Below are 17,645 nucleotides of genomic sequence, written 5' to 3'. Positions count from 1 at the left end.
TTTTAGGTGTGTGGCTGAGAGATAAACTGTAACATGGAGTAGCACAGGAAGACAGGATAAGTGCAGGATATTGTAGTGGATAAAATAATAGAAAAGCAAAGGAAGTTATAGTAGATGAGATGGATTAATTTACAGTACAAACAAGGCCTTTACCACTGTGGACTGAGAAGAAGAAATGGATTTTTTCAAAGCTTAGCTGAAAAACTCTGAGATTTGTGGAGATCCTGGAAATAAAAAGAGAAAGAAGCCCAAGTTTTGCCAAACATATTAAAACAAATTATGATTGCACAGATTAACCTCAACATAATGAGGCCATATACAAGAACGGTTATTCTTTCTTCTGCAGATGATGAAACCCTATTCCCTGCAAGACCAAATGAGCTGGATACTCGAGTGGTTTGTCCCACTGACAGCTTTTCAGACATCTTCCGAGATGTTGCCATGTTACGTCCAGCAGCTTCAGAAATCCATAACTTCCTGAAGGGCCTCCAGATGAACAACAACTACCTAGAGAGCGAGTTTTCCAAATGGAAAGGTATGGTAATAGCACCCTGGTTTTAGTTACATTTTAAACCATCCTTGTGAAAAAGAAACAATGCTTAAAAGATTAACTAGGCGACTGCCTTTTCATTCTGTTCCCCTCCTCTCATAATGTTTGAAACTGTTTGTTACCAAAAGCTGAAACTAGCTAGCAGGAGAGGCTTCAAAAATAAGTTCTTAAAAATTTCATGAAGATCGGCAACTGGTAGATGAGAAAGGCCCTGGTTAGCCAACGAGCATACATCTGCCGATGTGACGGCCAGCCAGCCTGCACGCTTGTGGTATGGCACTGGTGTCATCATATGCTGTCTCTTGCCCGGCCAGTACGCAAGGCATGTGTGAGGGAGCCCTGTTTCCTGTTACCCTTTCACTTATAAGTAAGATATAACCTTTGTTACACAGTTTGTGACTTAGTGCTCAGCCTGGAACCAAGTCTTCCGTGTTGCACAAGGGGTTATGCCTGCCTCGGCTGTGTACCTTAGCTGCATGCCTGTTCTCGTAAGGTGCAAGGCACCAAAAATCTTTAATCTTTAGTATGTTGAGACAATGAGGTGCCATTTTAATTTTTTCCATATTAAAAAAAAATATTGACCTGATCAGTCACACACAAAACCAGGGGATGGAATTAACTCTATTCTCCTGAGCCCCAAGTTAATCCCTCTTAATTAGAGGAAAGCCAAAGAAATTGCAGAGTAAATAGTGAAAAGAGGAAGCCAGATGAGGAACTGAGAAATGACTGAACTGCAGCTATCAGCTATATAGGTAGGTCTAAGACCCAAGAAAAGCTGAATTCTCTTCTTGTTAACAGTTGACTTTCCTCAGCACATCTCTTGTATTGAGCACCACCCTTGAAAAAAAAATGCTTCTCTTCTAGACTGCGAGCTTGACTCTCAGCCCAACCACCTGACAGCAGCAACAGACTACCTCATCCTGATTGATACGGCATTTGCCTTTGCTACCAGTTACCCACCCCTTATGAGGCCAGAAAGGAAAGTGGATGTCGTTTTGCATTTCAACTACAGTTCAGGTTCCCAGACAGGGGTGAGCCTCGTACATTCTTCTTTACTGATATCTCTGTTTCATCACTGAGTTCCGAGAATGGCTGATCCTCTACTCATAGAAACTTTTTTTTCCCCAGTATCTGGAAAGTGTAAATAAGCTAACAGTTTACCAGGGTCACATATCTTCATCGAACAGTAGAAGTGTTATCAGTAAGTAAGCATTTAGTAAATTGAATCTGCCCATTTTTATATGTAAATGTGTTTTGGCTGATTTGAAGGCAGTCAGATGTTGAATGAATTGAGCTAAATGTATTTTAAAATTGTCTAAGACTTCTCAATCCAATCATACAAATTCTTATGCCTGGGAAAATGTACATTCAGGACAATACAATCGTAACGATAAAAAGGTTTGATGCAGAAGGCCAGATATGCTAAGAAATGCAAGCACAGTTTGTATTTAGGAAAATGCAAGCACAGTTTGTATTTAGGAACTTTAAATACATTTGAAATAAAAAGTCCTCTAGAGACAGCACTTTTAATACCCAAATGTGGCATGTAGATTTTCAAAGGCAGGCATGTGGATGGACCCAGATCCATCCCATTTAACTTTGGCTTTCCAGATCTTGGCTCCATATACAGTCTACAATACCTAAGTTGGATACGTGCCATAATCTGTCCGAACTTGGCCCTTACCCCTCAAACATTTCCAGTGAAATTGGGTTTTGGTCAAATTCAGTCCGAGTGCTTCCCACACATTCTGACACTTTCTTTTGTTTTGTTTTCCTATTGCGGCAACCAGCCCCTGAAAGAAGCCTCTCAATACTTCGCAAAACAGGGAATTCCTTTCCCTACAAAGGTGCCAGATGATCAGGAAACTCCACATCTGAAGGAATGCTACATTGTTGGTGACAAGGAGAGCCCAGAAACACCTATTGTGATATTTTTCCCTCTAGTAAATGACACCTTCAGGGACTACAAAGCACCTGGTAAGTTTACAGCTACCCTCACATTAACAGAGGTGGTGGCTGCCTTCTTTCTCTTTTTTACTGTGCAATATCTGTTCTTCAGATCATCCTGCAAACACAGATTCAGACTCCCTTTGCTTAGAACTGAACCATATCAGGAAGTTTAAAATATATAAATTTTCCTGGACAGTAGAGCAGCAGCTGGGATGGGCCTTTGGCACATACGCCCCTCTTCAGACTGTTTTGGGGCTTTTCACAGGTAGATTGTAGAGTTTACTGATGAAAAGTATATTCTGTTTATCTGTAGTGGCAGAAGTTAGCAGGGTTATTTCCTCTCATACTTGTCATCCTTTCCTGTTAGTGAATGGTCTGGGGAATCTAAGGATTTCATTGTTTAAAATAATTTCCAAGCTTACAGTTAAGCAGATAACCTTGAAAACAAAAGTGTGAGCTAGCAAAGTGATGAAAATATAACACTGAGCCATGCCAACAACTTCTGTTCACTTCAGTGAGTCCTACTTTGAAATTTAAGAAGAGTTTCAATAGCGACATTGCTGGTCACTTCAAAACAGATGGTTTCTAAGTCCTGGTACCATATCCCAGGACTCCATACTACCTCTGTTGGTGCCAAAAGTCTCAGTTACTCCTTCTCCAGATGACAAAATTCCTAACTCATGCTGTGAGAATACTTACTTGTTAATCACTTCAAAGCCCCACAGTACACTGAAAACCAAAAGTTCTGGACTTATATACAGTACATTAAATGTAATAACAAAACAAATGCAGAAACTACTGTCCCAATTGTATTAATTCTTTTCCTTTTTTTTTTTAAAGCAATTTGTAAAAAATCATACAGTACTTTTGCTTTGTAGACATTCTGGATTGAATTCGTTGCACATTTGAGGTATGCAACTGGAGTTTTGAACAGGATTCAAATAGTCTAAGGGTATTTACACACATACAGACACCATTCTATGCCAGCTCTTAATGCAGATCAGATAACTGAAAAGTTGTTTTTTGTAGTTGCCCTTTGTAGAAAGAACTAGAGAAAGGACAAAAGGAGAAAGAACTAGAACAGGAACTGAGAATTAGCTTCCGTACTGCTCTGTGAGGGAGTTTGCCTCCCCTCTCCCCATCAATAATTTCCAGAACCCAGGGATGTTATTCCTAACCCAGTTATCTAATATCAGGTGAACATCAGATGATGTGCAGATGCTACATTTCAACATAAATTATCAGGGAATCTAAAAAGGGGTGTTATTAGGTAAGTAGAAGTTGTATATAAAGACCTGCATGATATCTACATATTGAGGCAAGCCTGTGCTGCCCGACCGGTTCAGCTGGTAGCTGCAAGCTGAGACTAAACAGAAAAAGAGAGAATGGGTCTTTGTTGGGCCCCCACAGGTGAAGTCTCAGCTGAGCTGACATGGAAGGGCTCGGCCCACGCAGGTTTTTGGGAGGGCTGCCACCTCTCAGCTGAGAGCCAGCCTCCATGGAGGCAGCACAGATGCTGCAGAAAGGCCTGGAGGCTGGGGATGGATGTCCGCCCTTTGTTAGTGACAGGCAGAGATCAGCTTAATTTATAGTGCTTCAGTACCATGCCCTAGCCCAGATCTACATTGTACAGCATCTGAAGTATTAGTTCAATTACATGAACGGGCAGTTTTTCCATAGCCAGCTCATCCATCAGCTTGTTCAGCAAAGGGAATTTGAAGCCTGGGCAGTAAATGAGTAAAACTGACATATGCGAACTGGCTTACTCCTGCACTGGTTAGACTATTCCAGAACTGGAGTAGAAAGGGGAAATCCTTTGTGTGAGGTGGCTTAGACTGCTTCACTCGAGCAGTACCAGTTGCTTATAACTCTCTCCGCAAAGCTGGGAGGAGTACATCTATCAGACTTGGAGAGACCCTTCCAGGAAAATCAGAACCCTTTGATCAGTGTTGTCAGGCCAATGTTGTTAGATCAATGTTGTTAGAGAAGATCCCCCAAATGCATGTGGTCCTGCCCTTAAGAGAGATGCTGACTTTTCACAAAGCCTACTGCCCTGCGTTGGTACAGGTGGTGCAGGTAACTGTGACTGGGGAGGTGGATTTTTTGCTATGGTAACAACCTCCTGCCAATGTGATGGTCTCACATTGGAAGCTGTCAGAAAAATTCTCCTGTCTCTGATGCTCTCTTATCTGTAATGAGAGGGGATCAAGCATTATACTTCCTGCCTGTGTTAACCTGCGTTACCTGATGGTATTATCTACCATTAGTGCCCATTTCAGGGTTGTTACTGCTCTTTCCCTCATGCCAGCTGTTAGAAAACCAAGGGGTCCATGGGAATGATGGGGAAGGGAAAAACATGTGTGAGCCCTCATGTCAGGCATACGGGCTAGCGCACAGCAGTGGATCTCCATATCTTCAGATGTAAGTTCAGCCTGCCCCTGTGCTGTGTCCCTTTGGTGCAGAGTCAAGCCAAAACTACTATGGCCAAGTGGGCTTCTTACACTTCCCGAGTGCAGACAGTGAGTGCTCACTTTTGCTGAGTTCAGGAAGGGCAAGTTTGCCCACTGTGCCTTGAGTATATCACTTAAACACACCCTCAGCTCAGAGGGTGCACGTTGCATCTGCTGAGTTTAGTGTACAGATGTATTTCCGCCAACTCAGTAAGTGGCAGTGTGTCCAAAACAGCAGCTAAACCAAAACCACTCATGGTGTCACTGTCTAGAGCAGATGGCCAGGTCAAAGCTGAGACCAGATATTATTTTGAATCACAGATGACTTATGAAGGTCCTAGAAAAACAAGTGAGATGTGTTTTACATATTCTGCATCCACAAATTTGTTGAGATTTGCAATTCCCATGGTAAGCCTTGAATATTTTTCTCCATGTACCAGAAACCTACTGTGGAGGTCCCTATGAATATTTTCTCTGTGATAGCCTGCAAATAAACTTCTGTATTAGCTTTGGATCTGGTTTCTACTGTCAAATTAATTAAAATAAATAAGTCCATTTAATTTGTCTTCAGATCATAAGATATGATGGATGTAATATTTCCAGAGATTACACCTGTGGAACTACCTGCCTAATTATTTTTGCTGGATCTGTGATGAATACGTTGATTATCCTGGGATGATGAAACGGGCATGAAAAGTTCTTTCAGTATCCCTGCCAAATCTTAGTGATTCAGGGAATACCAAAGTCGCTCTCACTGTTGAGGTTACGTAAAGCCTGTAGTTTTTTATAGTAGTACGTAGCTCAATGAAATTACAGTAAATATTTGTGCCATCTGCTTCTGGGATATGTCCAGATGATGGCTCTGTGAAGTCTTTCAGTTTAGATAATAGAATATAGGTTTTTAGGTCTGTTTCCTGTATCTCTTTATAATTCTTCCCAGTAGGAACCAAGAGTTGATGTAGCAGATTGTGCTAGGGGATGTGCTAGGTTGTGCTAGGTGAAAGAATATCTGTCAGGTTGCTGAGAAGGCAGGTGTGCTTTTGGAAAGCTTGAATCACTGAAATACATGGATTTTCAGCAGCCTGTTCCTGAAGGCATAAAAGCATAGTAGTGAGGAAAATAAAACAATGTAGAGATGGAAGGCACAGAAAATGGCAGTGGCTTCAGGCCCATCACCTGGAAAGAAACCATGCTGTCATGAGGTCCTTGCTGTAGTTGTCTGCTTTGGGAGAAGGGGAGGAAAGAGAAAAAGAGTAGTTGCCATTTACTTGCACCTTGGCTAGAATTGTAGGGTGCTGCAATGGCTGGGAGGCAGCAGCAAGGTGGGGGCCAGGGCTGGAGAGCATCAGCACTGAGGAGGACTTGGGGACCATGCTGACAGCTCACCCCAGAGCTAGAGGAGGAGGCAGGGAGTCTCACCCTCCTGTGCTCAAAAGAAGAGCTACTCTACTTGTTTTGGCATTTCCAAGAGTACCCAGGACAAACCCTATTACCCACCACCACCACCAGCTTCTCCATTCCCTGCTGCCAACCAAGTATCCCAGCAATAAAATGCCTGTGGAGGGAAAATTTTGGGTTGTGATCCACTGTGTGTGCATGCCTGAGAAAAACCCAGACCCTAATCACTTTTTGCTAATTAACCAAGTCACTGTTTGTCTCTTAGGTGTGAAACGTAGTCCCTCAGAAATGGCAGAGGGTGATGTTGATGTTGCCAATACCTGTGGTCCATATTACATAAACAATCTGAGTTACTCAGAAGAAGATTTTGACAAATTGGTGAACCTAAGTTACTACAATGTCCAGAACAATAAAGATTTGATTCTTCAGGCCTTGCATACCGCTGTGGAACGGAAAAAGCAGCATAAGAAAGAGCAACCACTGCAAAAACCACCCAGTGGGGATGGTATGTGTGTGCCTGATAGAGAGGGAACCCAGCATTTGGCCAACTGCCCAGCACTAGGGAATACGAAATAAAATATCTATGAGTCCTGTTAATGAAGAAAAAAAGGAATTTGATTAGGAAGTGAAGAAAAGCCAAAGAATGCTAAGAATAGCACTTTCTTTGTCATCAAAAATGCTAAAGCCTGTCTGTCAGTGAAGGGAATAAACACAAAAACCAGAGCTCTTCCTTAATGAATTAATGTGCTTCCCTCGTTGACAACCTCAGGAGCGTGGCTAGGTGAGGCTGTGCTCCGCTCGTGCTTGCAGAAGTGACCTTTCAGGCCAAGGCCGAGATGTGTGGACAAGGAAGCATAAGGAAGTTTATGCTGACTGTGTTTGTGCTCTACCTGTGCTATAAAAAGAGAGGACTGTCAGTCCAGAAATGCAGCAGAGAACAAAATCCATTGTCTCTAAAACAAACCAAGAAGCCCGTTTGTGAACTAAGGAGTCTTTATGTGAATGTAAATAAATATCAAACTTTGTATAATAAAAAACTTTTTTGGAGTCAGAGTTAGAGCAAATAAACATTTTTCAGAGCAAATACATGTTAAAGCCATTTCTTTTAGGTGCTTCTTCCTCTGCTAGCAAGACAATTAAAGACAACATGCAGAGTTATTTCATAGCTGCTGAAAAATAACTGAAGAAGAAATTATGCCTGCTCCAGACCTAGATGTGAACTGCCCCAGGATCCTGGGACCCCTTGAGTTTAGGATTACATTTAAGACCCATCTCTACAAGAACCGACTCACGCTAATTTATTTTATTACGCTGGATTTAAATGTTATTGATATATACAAAAGGTTTAAAGCTTTAAAGTTTTTGAGAATATTATATCTGAAAAGACACAAGAAAGAGACAAAGCAGATCTAAAATTGTATACCTAATATTACTCACCCAAATGCGATTTTTTAACTTGCTGTAGAGTATCGCAACTGAAGTTAACAGAACATTAACTTTCAACTTCCTGATGCTTTGGTCATCACATTAACATGGTTCCTTTCAAGCAACCAGTCTGGTTTTTTTGACAGACGGAATCCCAGGTCTCTATTTATTCTTTTTCTAAATTAACTTTTATTCAATGCTATTGATTTATTTATTAGACGTCTTGTATCTACAAGCCCGTGTTTCCTACAGGCTTCCCTGCTCCTCAGTTCTGCTGTAGTATCTTTTGTCAAGAGATGCTGCTATTGTGGGCCAAATATGGAAGCCTTACAAATCACTTTGCCCTCAAGGTTGAGAGTCTCCTCCTAGGTGGTGCACAGGAACATAATCCTTCTGTTTACCACTTAGGCCAGTGAACACTTAACTGTGGTGCACACTACAGCACCCCTTACAGCTCCTGTAGGGGCTATATGCCCAGGGTTTACCCCCCATGGAAACAAGAGAGCAAAGATGGCAGTCATGCTGATGCATGCTGGATCTCATTGCAATATAGCACGGGATTTAGCCCGAGGGCACAGCCAGACCTGGGAATTTGGAAGCACTCCCAGATTCCTGTATACAGTTAGAGCTTTATTGTCTGAAGGGCAAAAATTATCCCGCTGACAGCAGGAAGCATCTAGGCAGGAAGTCTGAAGACAAGCAGAACAAGGTGTGTGAGTGCAGACACTTCCCTGCCCTTCCTGCAGCTTTCCAGCAGCCACGAAGGGGTCACAGAGAACAATGAACACTTTACCCTGTTTCAAAAAGCATACAGTGGAACAGAAATAATTATTCAGTATCTCTGAGTACTCTCTATTCAACAAGAATACAGAGGAAAATCTCAGGGCTGATCAAAGAGGTGGAACCGATTCCAAACAAGGGGTGAATAGATAAGGAATCTGCAACCTAGAAAAAGAACAACAAGAGTGAAAGGCAGAGAAGAGAGAGACCTACAAAATCTGGAGTGCTCTGTGGGAGATGAACAGGGAGTGACTGTGCACCTCTCTAACACAGGACCTGGACAGGATCAGACAAAACCAGCAAGCAGCAGGTTCAAAGTTAACAAAGTAAGGTAGCTCTGCACGCAACATGTAATCAAGTTACAGACCTCTTTGACCCTGGATGTTGTTGTTGATAAAAGTTTATGACTTCAAAATAACTGATCAGTGCGTTCACTGGAAAATTTTTAAGGACTAAAAAATACAAAGGCTCCACATCTGCCTCAGTCCTGCACTGAATCATCAATTCCCAGAGGCTGGGAGGACAGTCTGAGACAGCATTGTACCTTGCCCTCTTTCTGTGATGCTCTCCAGTCACTAAATACTGGATGCATCAGACAAGTGCGAAAGTGGTCTCACCCCAGACTGCAGTACTTGGGTTTTCCACAGCTCAGATATTTTTGCAGATAATAAATGATCAGGAGTAGTGAGAACTCCTAAAGATGTGGTGATACAAGACTCGTTTAAAAAAAATTATTGAACTAACATGGAGAAGATTAAAGTAACTGCAAGGATAACTTAATTATCTATGGATTAGCCTACGGGGAAAAGTCATGAAAATGAGAGGAATGCAAAACTAAACTATAAAAAGGGGATTTAAAAAAATGAGGAAGACAGTCAGCAAGACCCTACATGAAATGGTATAAAATCTTTCGACTCAGCATGGAAATTGCAACAAAAGAGTTGCAAAACACATGCGCAGCCCTAAATAAAATGTGAAGCAAGGAACTAGGAAAAGGCAGAGTGGTTAAATGCTCAGGACTGAGCATTATTAAAGCCTAACATCTGTTCTTTGAGGAACAGCATGGGGAGGAGGGAGATGGAAATGGCACATCTAAACCTGGTGATGTATTTAGAAAAGAGCTGGAGCATATAGAGAAAAAGTAGTATTCAAGATGGAAATTAGGAGGAAGAAAGGTACATAGCTAAAAACGTGAATCAGTAGATGTGCTGGACCAGCAAAAAGGGATTTAAATAAGGATGTTGCAAAGGAGCCAAGGCCATAAGTGTGTAACACAAGAAATACACTTCCAACATACTGTTTACACACAGAATCAGCAAAAAATCTTCTTCCTCCTGTTTTTTTTTTTTTACCTGGCAGCCCAAGCTTTTGCTTTCTAAGTAGTGAGTGAGCACAGACAAACTTTTATGTCAGAAAAAAAAGAATACTCATTTTACTGATTTCTTCAATGTTTTAGTGAATATGGTATTGTATTCCATTAAAATCTCTTGTAAAATCAATGGAAAAGGTAATCCTCCCACGTGGCTTGACACAATATCAAGACCTAAGGTTAAAAGTAATGGCCGTATCTGCTACACACATCCCACAGCAAAATTTCAATGTTATATTAAGAATTTTCACTGTGTTTAAAACAGTTGCCTAATGTCGTAGCTAACCTCCACGGTGCTAAGTCACACACTTCTTTGGCATCCAAAGGCAGCAACCATCATCAGAAAAACATGAAAAGCATTTGGGCGATTCTATGTTCGGGTCTGAGTTGTCAAAGGGTTTCTGGATTTCATTTCAAGGGGCTGAAATTTTAGCGTGGAAGCGCAGCAGGTACAATTAACCTCCAGAGGCGGATTTGTGGCAAAAAAAAAAAAAATCCTTTGGTTCTGAAAAAATAACAATACCCCCCCCCAAAAAAAAAAAAACCCAAAAAAAAAAAGGCAAAAAAAAAAACAAACCGCCGAGCAGACGCACCAGTCACCACGGGTGCAGACCGCAGGGAGAAGCGCAGGGCCCGGCCTTGCCGCCCAGCCGGGCGCGGGCAGCGCTGCTGGCACCGCCTCCGCGCCGGGGCCGGGGCCGGCTCTGGGCCGGCTCTGCCCGCCCGCGGCTGCGTGCGAGGGGAGGCGCGGCGGGGCGGCGGCGGGCGGCAGTGCGGCGGGGCGCTGGCGGCGGCGGGATGTTCAGCTGGCTGGGGAAGCAGGGCGGCGGGCGGGAGCGCGGCGGCGGCGGCGACGTGGTGCAGACGGTGACCGGAGGGCTTCGGGACCTCTACCTCCGCAAGCTGCTGCCGCTGGAGGAGCACTACCGCTTCCATGACTTCCACTCGCCCGCCCTGGAGGAGGCCGACTTCGAGAACAAGCCCATGGTGCTGCTGGTGGGGCAGTACAGCACCGGCAAGACCACCTTCATCCGGTAGGCGCCCCCCGGTGCTGCGCGGTTCCTTCTCCCGAGGCCGCCGCCGCGCCCGGCCCCCCTCGGGGAACGCCGGCCGGCGCCCTGCCCGGCTCGCCCCCGCCGCCTGCCCGGTAATCCTCGCTCATCTCCTGCCCAGGGCGTTTCTGCTGCGCGGTGCATACCTCCTACGAGCTAGCGGCACACCCCGCGGCGAGCTCTCCCCTGCGGGGCAGCGGCCGCCCCGCCTGGCCGCCCCCTGCGGCGTGCCGAGCTGCGGAGCGGGGCGCGCCCGTCTCGGTGAAGGGCGGCCAACGCTCCACAACGGGGCGGGCAGGGCTGGCGTCTGGCTGCTGGGAGTCCGGGGTAGCGGTGACAGCCCGGTGGCGGCTGTGCGTGTCCCTGCCGAGGAGTGGGGCTTATCCGAGTGCCTGCCATGCTGTGTCGGGGATGGGTGCCGTTCCCAGTCTGTTACGTGCTCTGTAACTCTCCTGCCAGCGTCCTCTTTAAGAGTGTTATCTCGATTTCATATTCTGCTGAGAAAGTGTCACGTCGCTGTCTACTTCCTCTTAACTTTTTTTTAATCTTTAAATTATTTCAAAGGAAAAATAGGCACTTCGCGTTAAAACGGCGTGACTGCATCGGCCATCACAGACCATTTAACCTTAGCTCCTTCCCCTTCTTGCCCAAAAGTAGTTTAATGCATAGATTGGATGTGAAGATAAGAGAGAAACTCGACAAGAGTTTTGGGCAAAAGACACATGGTATCTGGAAAGTCCTTTTTTTTCCCCCAAACTCTTTTGGTCAATTGTATTGAACAAGCAGTATCACTAATAAGGCAGCTTATCAATGTTGCTGCTGTTGTAGTATTTTCTCTTTCCTGCCTGTCTCATTGCGAAGTTGGTTAGTAACTGATTTTAGGAAGCTGATGTGTGCCTTGGGTATTACGAGCTTGTGAATATTGTGCATATATTTGAGTGTGTTTGCCTCTCATATGCCCCTTACAAATCAGCCTAAGGTTATACAAAACTCCGCAAAAGACATTGAGAGGTCACTTGGATCAAATTTTGACCTACTTATTATATCTGAAGTTCATTATAGTTCTCCTGTAAATTTTACTAATGTTTCTCTTGCGGTTCCAAAGGTTACTGGCAGCCTTGCCATAACACTTTTCTTTTTACAGTGCGAAAGACCTACCTCCCTTCTTCTCCATTGAAGAGCGATGTTTACCTTTACTCACCTGAGAGCTTTTCAGATGTTTACAGAGCTAATCATGTTTCTTTTCTGGTTTTACATCTAGCTAATTGGAAGCTTAAAGTTGAACTTGGTTCTTTACCGATTATTACTGAATTCCTGCGAACACTTAAAGTGGGTGATTTGGGTTTTCCTAACATTGCTTTAGCCATGGTGATTCATTTTCTTCTTTAAAAGTACAGCTCCTTTGTTAGTCTGCATATATTTCCAGTTAAGTGTTCTTACCTGGCTTACGGACAGGGGATGGTGAGAGCATGGGTAATATGGAGACAGAACAGTCCCAAATATGTATGTACCAGAACCTGTTCTGCCTGTCAGCTGAGTTGCTGTGTCAGTTGCAATTCATAGGAAACTTTTTCCCCTCCTGTAAGAGTCTGCCTTGGATGAAAACACACGTCCTTGATTTATGGACATTCAACTTTTCTGTCCTTTACAGTTGCCCATATTTGACTGGAGTGCAAGTCAATATTGTGCTTAGAAATGTTGATATTCCTTGCAGTGCCTTAGATGTATTTTTGGCTTTGTGAGCTTTTTTGGCTTTTTTATTTTTGGCTTTTTTATTATCACCTTAACCATAAAATACTGAGCAATAGGGTTGACTGATACTAATGTACCATCTGAATGAGAAAAGAAGTATCATTTATTACAGCTATTTCCAGCTTTTTTTAGCATTGGTCACTGCTGGGCAAAGATGCCCAGACAAATTTGACAGAGATGAAGTTTTCAAAGATGTTTTCTCATGCGTTTTATTAAAATATCTGACTCAATGGAGGAGGTGACTTCTACTGTGATGTGCCCTTCTCTTCACCCACTTACCCCTTTCTCCTGTCCCCCTTTTAGGTAGATTGCGGAGTGGTTTAATCCCTTACTAGGTATTGGAGAAGATATGAATTGACTGTTGAGCCCCAATCAGTAATAGAACAGCTGGTACTGCTTCTAAAGGACCGCAGTCTGACCTCACCATGATGAACATTCATTACATCAGTGTTTGCTGTAGAATAGATAAGAATTGGCTGAATCAGCATGCGAAAATGCTCCATTCAAGATGGGCAGCAACTTAGACAATAGTGTCACAGTGACTGTTACTCAAAAAACAATTTAGAGGAGAAAAAGAAAAGCAAAAAAGAGAAGTGCTTGTATGCTAAAGGCAAGACTTAAAAGAAGACATTGGAAAATATTATAGTGTCCAGGTCAGCTGCAAATAAATTTCCCCTCTGGTAGGCTGAATTTCCCATGGAAAAATGTCATACACTCTCAAGATCGTTATAATTCCGAGTTTATTATGGATAGTTTTTCTTAGAATGAAGTTGGACTATAGTTTTTTGTCCCACTAGCCTTTTAACAAGCAAACATTATTTTAAATCTTAATTAAAACTGCTTTTTGTTCCACATTTCTCCATTTCATAGCCTGGAGGGCATACCAGAGCTACTTAAGTGTTTACTATTAGGTTTATGTGTGAACATAACAATTCTGTTTAGCTGACAAATATTCATTTGGGATTTACTTTGATTTAGAGATTATCGTGAGAACTTCACATTTTCATACCTCTGACACATCCACATCCACCCAGTTCCTTCCACTAAGTCTTCATGGAAAACACTGATCTAGCAATGACTGAATGTCCCTGGGGAGTAAGATATGCAAACAAATGCTTCCAGGTTTCTAACAGCTCCTTTGGTTTTTCACTTGATGCTGTTTATCCTCTTTGCACTCAGAACAATGCAGTGAAACCGGCCAGTTTCCCTGTGTAAGGTCTAGCGTGGTGATATTGTTTTATTCAAGTATCTGACAGTGCTGACAGTTAAAACAAAACAAATATAGCCAGGCCTAAATGTTAATACTTGTCTGATTGTTTTTAATGGGGTGGGAGGATGGGTGAGAGCCAAATGCTTATCTTCCATGTGAGCTGCTTGGCCTTGCAGCTTCTGTAATTCTCTCAACTTCTCCTGGCTACTTTAGAGAAAGAAGTGGGGAAAGGAGGGACAGTAGAGGAGAATTGTAGTGTATGGGAAAGAGAAAGGAGCTGGTCAGTGTGAGTTTGTAGTTGCTGAACTTTTTCATAGCTTCTAACAACGAATTAAATTTCTAGTCTAATAACAGTTATTAACAAGTTAAACTTTCTATTTTAAAAGTGTAAGAGACTGACTTTTTTTTTAAAGAACTTATCAAGGTGAGGAAAAACAGAAGTAAATTCTTCAGCTTGCTAGGCTGTGCTTTTACTTTGCTCAGAGGTATTACTGAGAGGTTAAAATGGTGAACTTCCTTCTATTTAACTCAGCTGGACCTGGGTTTTGTGAAGGCACCTTTTTGTGTGCATAATATCTGGAGTCTGCAAGTAGTATGCAATCGTTTGTATGGCAAGAATGGGCTGCATCTATTTCTTCTGGGGGAAAAATGTCCCTCTTAATTTCTTTGGGTGAAAGCTGGAACTTCTTTGTTACTAGCTCTACATGAAAGTTTTATTTGAGTTATTTGGAGCAGAATTCTTACACTAAAGCAAGCATCTGCTAGTTTTGTTGTGTTTAAAAAAAGAGGTGTGGAGATTTTGGTGCAGTATGTAGTATGGAGGTGAGCAGCCTTATGAAAGGAGCTTGTCTCCCCATACATCACATGATATCCCTGCCCAGTGCTGCTCTGTCCAGCTCACCTGTGTTCATGCGTTAGTATGGCTTAGGTAAAGCATTAGACTTCAGATTATTATCAGCATCCGAAACTGTGAGTAATCTTTTCTATCTCTGGAACTTTGTAAACCAGTTTCCCATAGTCTGGCTATAGATCTTGCAAAGGAATGTAGATGAATGTTTATTGGCAAAGCAGAAAGGTTATAGCCCAGGTAAAAACAAAGGGAGAAGAGTCAACAGGATGTCTGTTGTTTGATCTAGACCGTCTTTGGGACGCTAGCTATTTTTAAGCATTCTTCCTGTGAACCTTTTTGAACTCCCTCTCTGCTGAAAATTCCTGAGAAGGGCATGCAGTTGCGGATGCTGAAAATCCAGGTATTTTCCTGTGTTAATATAGCATACTGTAGAAAAACATTTGCAGCTTTTCAGTTTACAGAAGACTGCTCATCCCTTTTGTGTGGCTCAGTGAAACTGATATTTTCATGCTGAGAGGAAGTGTGATACAGCTTGTACAGCCAGTGCTCAAGAACTAGGGTTTATTTTAGTCTGTACTGATTCTTGATGTGCAACTGTGAGCCAGTCTTAATGGAAAATACCTGCCTTGCGACATGTTTCTTGTGTCTGTTGAATAGCTGTACTGTGACTGTTGGGTGGGATTTGGTATTTGGAAGGAGATCTTGCCTTCCTGGTTTGTTATCACTATAAAAGCCTGGTTTTTAAAGCTGCATCTGTGACATTAACTTGGAAGTATCATCGCAGTTCAGTAGCACTTTATCTTGTTTAGTCATTTCAATAAGCAGCTAATCTGAATTTGCACTGTTGAGTTCTGAGCTGAAAATACAGATGTTGGAAATCCTGAAAGGTGCTCCATACTTCCAACTCTTTGTAAATCCTGCAAGTGTTACATGTGCAGTGACTTCATGAGCAGGCCATGAGATTGGTTTTTTTTTTAGTCATCTAAAAGACCACCACCACTGAATGTCCATAACCATGCCTGGCAGGTTCATGAGCTTATGACGAATCGCAATTATCCTATTACCCTGGAGGTGTCCCATCCTTCATTCAGATCCCGTCATGTAGTTTTCTGTGACCTGAGATCTGGGACTTCTCTCGTGTGCATTTGATTCAGTACAATGTTCTTTACTGCTGCTCTGGGAGCTTCTTGTCATATGTGTTGCGAACTTATGAATTGCTGCCTCTGTCAGCAGAAGTCTGGAAATGACAACTCATATCAAGAGAAGAACTTAGTGATGAGTCTCATAGAGATCCATTCTCTTTTAGAAGAAGGGCAATGAGGAAAAGCAGAATTGAGAGTCTTCGAAGTAGAACATTTTATCGTGGCAAGTTAAAAATTTTATTTTAGAAGTTAAAAGTATAATTGAACTTTCAAAATCAATGCTGTGGATAAGTCCAGTATGGCTTTAGTGAAAAATGGTAGTGGCTCTTGTGAGTTAGCCTTTGCATCCTGTTTTAGAGGGCTCCAGTCTGCATTGGTGTTCCGTGAGGAGGCAGGAACACCCTTTGTGTTTCAGGCGTTTAGCTGTTTGCTACAACACTTGAAAGTCCTGGGTTCCTGTGCATAAAGGGTTCAACTGCTGAGCTGTCAAAGGAGTTTTGTCTTCATTTTGATACATGATCTACTTCATAAAGATGAGGGATCTGCTGCATTGTACACTCCTGCATGTGCAGAGAGGTTTGAGTGTTGGGTTTTTTTCCTTTTGGAGGGGGGTTAGTTTTATTTCCTTGTTACTCTGCATTAGGTACAGCTTATTCTAGAAGTAGAACAAATCGACTTTGGCGTGTTCTGGCATGACTGTTCTTGTGTTCCTCCTTTCCCCCAGTTTTTAGCATTGGCATTTTTTTCATTTGTTTGGAAGCAGAAAGCTGCAGGAGATCTCATGTGAATAACTGTTCTGTGCTTTAAGCCTGCCAGATCACAGGTTGAGCTGATTGGAGCCAGTTTGCTAAGGCTAGTGGAAAAAGATCTTTGAAATGTGTAGTATATATTTAGTTCCTTAAATTAGCTTCTGTGCACTGATCTATAAAGTCTGTGAATGTTTGGGTATTGAATTTAAAGACAAACTGATTGTTCAGCAAGTACAGATACTTTGTAGAATGTTTTTTGCAGCAAAAGCAGCCTGCAAGTCCTTCCAAATCAATATTGGTTTATGAAATGATAGCAGAACAGGCATAGTGCTGTTGGATTAAGGGCCAGAACAAACCTATTATTCAAAGACTGATGTTAATATAGATGTGCTCAAACCTAACTAGTGCTGTCATTGGATGTAGGACGATCACCTGTGCCTGAAGAAGAATTCTCATTTAAATCCAGCTTTGATTATGTAAAAAGTTAAATCGTAGTTGGTTAAAATTGTGGGTTTTTTTTAAGAACTGCAGGGTGACATGGAACCCATGGAATTAATAATTACGAGATTACTTGAGTTGATTGGAGAATTTTAATGCTCCTGTAATGTCAAATTACAGCATACTTGAAAAAAATTTGGTGTTAGTCTTGAGGTGAACATTTTTGAGATGGTGCTGTTGTGAATGAGGACAATGGCACTCATGCTTTAAAGTTAAGCAGGGTTGTCTGCTTCTGTTCTTGAAAAGTGGCAGTTATCATAGTGTACGCTGGAGGAATTTTGTAAGCTGGAGGCTTGCTTGATAGGCTTGGGGCTTCTCTTGCTTCTCACTTGCCATCCAGGAAGGAAAGTAGACAGGCTTTTTCTGTAAATACATGCTCCAGTTCCATTAAGTTTTAGCATTTAAATATGCACATCCTTTGTTTGAGACCTTGTTGTCCAGAAAGTCAAGACTTGGTGTATCAGACTTGG

General features: G+C 42.5%; 1 protein-coding gene and 1 pseudogene across 1 annotated transcript in view; both read left to right on the top strand.

Moving 5' to 3' along the window:
- LOC142409866 (cytosolic phospholipase A2 epsilon-like) overlaps positions 1-6,924 on the top strand; it is a 44,274-nt pseudogene extending 37,350 nt beyond the window's left edge.
- Positions 6,925-10,686: 3,762 nt separating this feature from the next.
- The window catches only part of EHD4 (EH domain containing 4), a 32,357-nt gene continuing 25,398 nt past the window's right edge, over positions 10,687-17,645 (top strand). Inside the window, exon 1 of the mRNA XM_075502775.1 lies at positions 10,687-10,956. Within this exon, the coding sequence (XP_075358890.1) occupies positions 10,721-10,956 (236 nt within the window). The 5' untranslated portion in view covers positions 10,687-10,720. The remainder of the gene's footprint in view (positions 10,957-17,645) is intronic.

The sequence above is a fragment of the Mycteria americana genome, chromosome 5 (assembly GCF_035582795.1).
Source record: "Mycteria americana isolate JAX WOST 10 ecotype Jacksonville Zoo and Gardens chromosome 5, USCA_MyAme_1.0, whole genome shotgun sequence".
Taxonomy (NCBI): Eukaryota; Metazoa; Chordata; class Aves; order Ciconiiformes; family Ciconiidae; genus Mycteria; species Mycteria americana.
Note: the sequence above shows the minus strand (reverse complement) of the source record. Positions and strands in the feature narration are given on the sequence as shown.